General features: G+C 37.4%; 1 protein-coding gene across 1 annotated transcript; it reads right to left on the reverse strand.

The window, feature by feature from the left end:
- Positions 1–613: 613 nt before the first annotated feature.
- Positions 614–7,986, reverse strand: LOC104525151 (ankyrin repeat domain-containing protein 13C-A; the record flags this gene model as incomplete). Its single annotated transcript, XM_010168225.1, has 6 exons — positions 614–745; positions 1,491–1,635; positions 3,091–3,157; positions 4,840–4,885; positions 6,817–6,902; positions 7,882–7,986. Coding segments are annotated over 6 exons (581 nt in total), but the record flags the coding sequence as incomplete, so codon positions are not given.
- Between the last annotated feature and the right edge of the window lie 486 nt (positions 7,987–8,472).

Here is an 8,472-nt window from a genome sequence, read left to right on the forward strand (position 1 = left end):
GTTGTTGTGACCCAAGTGCAGGACCTGACACGTGTAGAGATTTTATATTCAAAAGGAAAAAAGTTCTGCAACACAAGCTCAGACAAAAACTTGTGACGAATGGCACTACCTGAAAGATCCAGATGAAAACAAAACCCTGCAAAGCTAGTCACAAAATAGCAATTTCCTACTCACAGAAGTGACAACTGTGGCCCGAGCTAGTCACAAATTTTCCTACTCACAGAAGTGACAACTGTGGCCCTGTTCACAACCCAGAACTTGTACCTGAGTCAGACTGGTAACACAGAAAGGAACACCCAAAGGAAACCACCCAGAACACTCCCCTCTTCCTGCATTTCCCTGACACGAGAGCACAGAATCCTTCCTGCACCCCCTGCAATGAACCCACAGGGATCACCTCCTCCTACAATACACTGATTTTCAGTACAATCTCTTCTCCCTCCTGCCTAATACCTACAGTTTGTTGTCTTTCTTCCAGGCTACTTTTTCCTTAGGAAGGCAGTCCATCATACACGGACTTGTTTTACTCCACATTTCTTCCCCACCACATCATCACAAGCTGTCTGAACTAGTTTGTCTCCAGCAATGCAGGCTGGGAAATTTCCTTTCTTACTGTTTTGTCTTCTCGAAACAGCCATCCCGTCTGGGCACGCGTGAAGGTAATGGATTTGGTTGATAACGTTGCTGAGTAAATATCACTGCTCATCAAAATGTCAACCTCCTCTTCTGTTTCCATCTCAGATTCCTAGAAGAAAAATTCCCAAATACTGAATAGAACTCAATAATTAAGATTACTTCTTCTAAAAACAAACAAACAAATAAATCTTGAATCTTTTCCTTTGGAACTTTTCCTAGAACTAGCATTTCACAAATGTTCAAACTGTTTTATAGAAGCTCTGGCCAAATGGTTATCAAATAGTTTAATCTTAAATATTAATGCAAATAAAGCACCCAAGTGTGATTAATCCAAAGCTCAGCAGCCACAGCCTTTCCACAAGCAAGGATCCACATGCTGAAGTGACTGGTGGATAAAGCTGTAATAAAATCTTGCCTAATAGAAGGGGTTGTACCCTTGTGTTGTTAATAACTAAACTGCCCACAGTGCAACTGGACGGATGCAAAGCACCAGCAAGTTTGAAACCCCCCCCTGAGGACACCTAAATTAATCCCATTGGTAAGGTTTAAAGTAGCATGTGTCATAACTTAAAGCACATTGGCCTACTCAGAATGATAGAAGATTTTCCCAGGAGATTCACCTTTTAGCTTTTTCCTCATTTCTAAGTCTGTATTCAAAAGTGTTGTTTTTCATAACAAAATTTTATGTCACTAATACAGCTTAAGTTCTAACAACTGAGCAAAAAATTCTTTGGTTTTCATGTCTTTGGGTCTTTTTGAGAGATACATTTTGTTTAATAAAATAAACCAGACTTGTAATGTGAAGCAAAAGCTTGAGCTATTTCACACCCTCCATTCACAGAGATTATCTTTACCTCATGATGTATTCGCTGGTAAACTTTTTGTTCATTGTCTAAAACTACAAAGGATTCAGAGGGTGCAGCATCACCATTAAAAATGAAGCTTAAATCCCCTCGTTGGCACTTCATGTCGGTAAAGTCTATGAGAGTTGTGTCCAGCCTGTGAAAATATACCAATATTTCAAAAGTTACCTATAATACAGTAGTTAGATCAGTTTGTAAACAGCAGCTTTTTTTTTAATTTTAAAAAAAAAATCAAACAGATATAATAAGGTCTAAGTTTTCACAGAATATTTCATATGTGAAGCCTGAATGCAGAAATTAAAAAAAAAAGCTGTTAAGAATTAATAAGTTGCACATTATAACATCTCTACCATTATAAATACATTCCAAACTATTCTTACACTAACTTCATAGGAAAATGTAAAGTTTTATGCAGAAAACTTTACTGACAGTGTAAGGAAGTGACAGAATTTACACAGCCAGTATGTGCTACATGATGAGAAACACAGCTACTCCACGTGATCAGCATCCTGCTCTACGAGCAGCAGCCACTGATTTTCAGTAACACTATTAGGATGTGACCCAAATTATGAAGAGGACTAAGAAAGAGACTGATTTTTAAAGTTTGACTTATTTTAGTTGCTGTTTCTATTTTTGGCCTGTCACCAACACAAAAGAAATGCTTCTGCTGACCTCAATAACTAGAAGATGGAGCCAAGGACAAAGATCTCTCCAGCAATTCATATCTGTTATTGCCAGAAATATTTCCTTCTTTAGCACACCTGGTTAAAGAACCCGAATTTAGGGAGCACTTCAGCTCTAAGTGGTGACTGCTTAATCCTCATCATATATTGGCCTCTGATTTCAAGGAAGAATCTGTAGCTATTTCTACTCAGGGCCCATCTCGTAACTCCCAGCCTTGTACAGGCTGAGCACACAGAAATGAGAAGGAAATAAATGGCCTCGGACTCAAATTTGACCTAAAAAGTCAGTTCACACACCTATGCTAACAGCTTTAATAGAACAGACTTTTCTAGAGACTGAATCTTCTGAATTATATTCTTGACTTTTTGTTTGTTTTAAACTTTGGAACCTAAAGAAAAAGATAGAAAAGGCATTTGAATCCAAAACCCCAAAGTAAACCAGTTAAAAGAGCTGAGCTTTTAACTGTTTAAAAGCTGTTTAAAAGTCTCCTGGAAGCACTGTATTGAGTTCGTCACATTAAGCTTTTAAAAAGAGAAACTAGACCACTTTTTTTACTACACAGACTGGAGCAGCAACATTTCTCCACAAAATACTGAAAGCTCATTTATTTGAAGCTGTGTTAAAAACACCAAATTCCTATTTTCAATTAATCACTGCCAGGTCTGGTAGATAAAGCCTTATACAGCTTAATTGCTTTTTCTTTCTATTTTAAGCGACTCAGGAACTGAAGTTAAATTCAGATCAACAGAGAAAACAATATAGTCTGAAGTTCAAACCACCAGTGCTGTTTCACAAACGTCTGCAGACTCCTCAGCCATTTCTTTCAGACCTGACTGGAATCCAGTGTCTTCACCAACACACAGGTATTTATGACTTAGACAACACACACTGTGAAATCAGCACTCACCTGATATTTATACCTTGTTTGTGTATTTTACATGCATCAGAAGGCAGAATTCGGGAAAGTAAAGGCACTGAAGGTAGAGAGAGAGAAGCAATTAGGACATTAAGGTTCCTCTGCAAAGTATTCCCATTAAAACTATACATCAGCTTGAATCTTGATGTATTTTGATACATGTACAGCACACTCATGCTCCACCATCATCTCAGTATAAATACACCTGACCAATACCTGGGTTATTTCTATGCAATAACTGCAAAACTGATTTAGAATTGTACAGACTGCTTGCAGCATCAGGACACAATTTAAAATATCCTCAGCCACAGCTAAATAATTTATAAATTCTAATAGCTGACCTTCTAGCTGTCTGAAATTTTAATTCTATGATTTGATAGCTTATTTATATATTATATCAACTGAAAGCTTTGCTACAACTAAAGCAGAACACCCACGAGCAGAAAAAAAAATAATAATCCAATGCACTAAGTTTAAAACATAAAGCAAACATGAAACCCCACCGGTGGAACCGAGAGTCAGAACAGTATTACAGGACAGATATAGGAGACTGCAGCTGTCCTTGTTCTAAAAAGGATCATTTACTTTACAGTAATAACACAAATTCAAGATAATGACATTTCAACTTTCTTCAAAATGAACTGCAAAGAATTCAGACCACCTGTAAAATGTAATTAGCCTAGAGGAGCAGTAATTAGGACAGAGGCACTGCCTAGAGCATCTTTTTCTCTTTAAGAAAATATATATTAAAAAAATAAACAAGAAGAGGCACAGTGAGACTCCTGGAGAAGAGGACCTTTAGAAGCTGGCTTTACCTCTGGCATCACTTTTTCTGTGCCATGCCTGACCGCCACCATCATGTTCTGCAAGTCAGGTTGCAGCCTCATCAATAAGCAATGTCTCTCTCCTCTCACTCCACGCCCAGCTCTGCTCTCTTTTTTGTGCTGACTCTTCCACTAAAAAGTCTGCTCATTAAATGTGCAGCACACAGTAAGCCAGCTAGAAAAGTGAGGTGTTTGTTCCACATCTGCTCAGTGGTTGATGGCAGCCTGGCTGCTCATTCCTCCTCTGAATACTGGAAGTGCCATATAGTGCAGCAAATACTTACAACTATACGAAAGTATATAAAAAAATTGCAGCCAGGAACAGAAGGCATCACTTCCAGTATTCTGACATTATTCAGACACCTTGATCATTGTTAATACATTTTTGTTAATTTATTTATTTTTTTCATCTACAGATGAGAGGAGGTGGAAATTGAGACAACCTTATAGTCACATAAAAGAAACATGAGGGTGAAGCAGGGGTTTGAAGAACCTACCACATAGTTGCACTTAACTGACAGTCACCATTCAGAGCACAGGTGAAATTCAGGAAATTAAACGCCTCGAGTCCTGTTACTCAACTAAACTGCTCAAACAACTCCTCTACAGTGACATCAATCAACCAAACAGAGACATTTTAACATTTCACTCTTCTAACAATCAATTTCTTAAAGGAAACATCAGCTTCTTCACCCCAATATTGTGTCACTGGATTACAGAAAAGAATTCAACTCCAAAAATGAGTAAGCAAAAAGAATTCAGCAAAAAAGCTGTCTCTTCTTTGTAACTTAGATCTTGAGGGCTAGATTGTGAACTTTCCAACGTGCAAACTAGAAGACAATTTAAACTTGAGAGAATGAGTGTGCTGAATACTGATTACATTATCTCCCTAGAAAAGGAATACGCAATTGCTTACCCCAACTTTGAAAATCCCAGTGAAGCTCTAGATAGAAGTCACCTAGCTGAGATGAAAAGAAGAATATATTAACAAGCTTTTTAGTCTAAATGACAACTGCAAACTCTGCTGAAAGACAGGCAGTCGTGTTTTGACAAAGAAAACTTTTCTCTAATGTTAGTATTTGAATTTATACTGAACTGAAATATTTCCAAAGCTTTAACTAGGGTTGAATTAATAATGAGAAAATTATATAACTCATTTGAATCACCCATTTTTAATGATTTTTTTAAAAAATAATAATTTATACAGCTACTAAGCTGTGTATTGCAAAAGATTTATTGTAAACATGTGTTTAAAAAAGATCTATGGAGCTCTTTGCTTGCTTTGATTGATCACATCCAACTCCATGGAATTGTCTGGCTTAAATTAATGAGTCAAGTTTCAGCCAGAAGCATTCACATGTACAAATTTCAATTTGCCTTCTGGAAATATGCTTAAGTCATCATATAAAAATTCCTCTACCTCCATAAACACATGCCAGCCAACTCCTTTAAACTGTATGCAAAGTAAAGTAAGGGGTGACTTGATTAAAATCAGCAAGTGTGGGTAATACACTGAGATAACCACATATTTCCACTTCCAGCAAGAAGAAAAACACACAACTCCAGGCCAGGTCTTGCAGCAGCAGCAACAAGGAACAGCAGAGCTTGTTTAGTAAGGCTGTGCCTGCTTTCTGTTTGCTCTCACACAAAAACTGAAAGCTTTTCACTTCTAGACAAGTTAGCAGGGTTTGGATTTTTTTCTTGGATCAATTAAAAACGTAGGAACACGAGTAGAGTGTATTCACAGTGTGTCACTGACACAGCTGAGCTCGACATTCCAGCTATTTGGTTTAATAAACTCAAGACAAAAGCTGGTTTTCTATGAACCCATTCATATTTTCCCACCTGACTAGGCAGAAGCTCACCCCACCTAAAGGGAAATAAACACCCAGGTTTTATAACCACAGCTTTATGGCACCAGCAGTGGTTTGAAATGGTGGAAACTGAAGAAGAGAAGGAAGGAAACTCTTAGAGAAGGCTCCAGGGAGATCTTATAGCACCTCCCAGTACCTGAAGGGGGTCTACAAGAAAGCTGGGGAAGGACTTTTCATAAGGGTAATTAATGACAAAACAAGGGGAAATGGGTTTAAGCTGAAAGAGGGGAGGTTTAGATGAGATATTAGGAAGAAGTTCTTCACTGTGAGGGTGGTCAGACAGTGTCCCAGGTTGTCCAGAGAAGCTGTGGCTGCTCCTCCCTGTAAGTGTTCAAGGCCAGGTTGGATGAGGCTTTGAGCAACCTGGTCTAGTGGAAGGTGTCCCTGCTGCTGGCAGGGGGGGTGGGACTGGATGAGCTTTAAGGTCCCTTCCAACCCAAACCAGTCCATGATTCTATGATTCTATGAACTTTTCATCTTAAAGAAGAAACTTGAGCTTTGCTTCCATCTTCTTTGGGTTTCCCTAAACTGAGGGATGTTTCACAGTGCTCAAGAAGAACTGGGTGCTGCATATAGATGGAGAATTAAACCAACAATCTCTTTCATTACTAAGCAAGAAAAGAAAGTGTCATTCATGATCAATGACTAAACAAAACCAGTAGGTTATTCACCAAAACAAAAGATTTTAAAAAGCCTTAAAAAAAATCTAATGAAATAAATACAGATTAAAAATACATTCTTTAACTTTTAGATTGCAAAGATGACTAGCAGGTCTGTCCTACATAAATCTTTCTTTTTGAATTTCTACAAGTTGAGAAAGAAGTATTATCTTAAAAATACACATAATTCTCTGACCCCTTAAAAGAGACACCATAAGCCAAGATTGCTATTAAGAGCAAAACAGATTTGTAAAAGTAAGGAAAAAACTTTTTTAGTTTGCCAGAGCACCCGTATTAAGAACATAGGCCACTGCTTTCCATCACAACCTGTTTTTGTCAACGCAACTACCTGGAACTTACCTCTTTCAGGGCTTTTAATAATCGAGGTCGCTTTTCTTCAACACTTTCCCTGGACTGCTGTTTCAGCTTCCTTAGGAGTGCTGTAACTGAACAGAAATTAAACAGAGGGTCAATCTACTCTGTTTGTTTGTTTATTCCAGGTTAGTGTCATTATTTGACATCTTAAAAAAAGAAAAAAAAACAACACAAATGTAACATTTAATCAGACTTTGGAAAAAATTACTTCAAGTTATAGTAATTATACATAACCTACTCTGATCACAACAGGAAGAAAAGCCCCAATAATTGCTTACAATATAAATTATACAATCACGTCAAGAGCTCTTACACAGGAATTAGTAAGCACGTGGGTACACGTGTATATTATTGAACCCCAGCCTATAGATTGCCTAACACCTCCTCCCACTGAGAACATTCTTTCTTAGTGAGGAGCTGACATGCACAATGTCATTAATTTATTACAAACTAGTGCATTAGTATATTAATAATATATTTTTATATATATAATATATAGTGAGTTTTCTGCTATGGGATGTGGTAATACCAAATACTATTAACATCCACTTGTGAGGAGTGGTAGAATAATTTTCCCTTTATTAATTCATATCTGAGATGAATAAATAATCACTATATTTGCCTGTCGAGATGCAACATAAAAGCAGTATCCCCTTGCCAATTGACAGACATATATATATATATATACACACACATATGACCACATGGAGCAGTTCTAATCAGATGATCCCATACAGCTAAAATCCATCCTGACCTTGTAACTCCAATTTTAAATGCAGAATGCTACTTTATAGCTTTTACAGTCACTTCAAGCAAAATCTTAACTCTACTTGGCATTATGTATCCTGGTGTAATTTCTTTCTTATCACCTAAATGGACGTGTAGAGCTTGTCATACTGTATTTATATATTAAAAAATTGAGCTGATTAAGATAAACCCTTTAGAGAGCCAAAATAGGAGTATTATAAAAAATTCTAGCTCAAAACCCTTTGTTTTCCTGTTCTGAGCGAGGTCTCAGTTCCTGATGAATTGGGAAGCAGAGGTTCTTACTCATTTGTCTGTCTCCATAGCTGATGGCTTCTGCAAGAGGGCTCCATCCCTGAGCATTTTTCACCTTTACTGGAGCATTATGGGCTAAAAGCAAGTGGGCACATTCTGTAACAAAACAGTCATAATTATTCACAGTAAACATCAAGGATGTAGCAGTATCACTCATAATAAAGGAAACAACAATAAAACAAAAACAGTAGATATTCAATATATCAAACAGCTTATCAAAATACCTGTCTGGATTCTGACTCAAACTTTAAACAAACAAACATTTATGTAAGTGCTTCTAGCACTTCCTGTTCAATATTAGCCAATTAAAAATACACAGCTGATAAAAACATAATTGGTGATCAACCACCAATTACATCAGCACTGAAGAAATGTCCCTTCTTACTTCTCATAAAGCTGTTTCTGTGTGTGCACACACACGCAACACCACCTAACAAATATTCTTAAAACATATATTCACAGCAGCTCTCTCCATTTAATGCACAAAACCACGTACCAACAAATTGTGGATGGTCTTGCCCCTCTCTACCTCAACCCCCTTTGCCCAAAGGTCATAGAATCATGGAATGGTTTGGGTTGGAA

The sequence above is a fragment of the Antrostomus carolinensis genome, unplaced genomic scaffold (genome assembly GCF_000700745.2).
Source record: "Antrostomus carolinensis isolate BGI_N321 unplaced genomic scaffold, ASM70074v2 scaffold25085, whole genome shotgun sequence".
In the NCBI taxonomy this organism is placed as follows: Eukaryota; Metazoa; Chordata; class Aves; order Caprimulgiformes; family Caprimulgidae; genus Antrostomus; species Antrostomus carolinensis.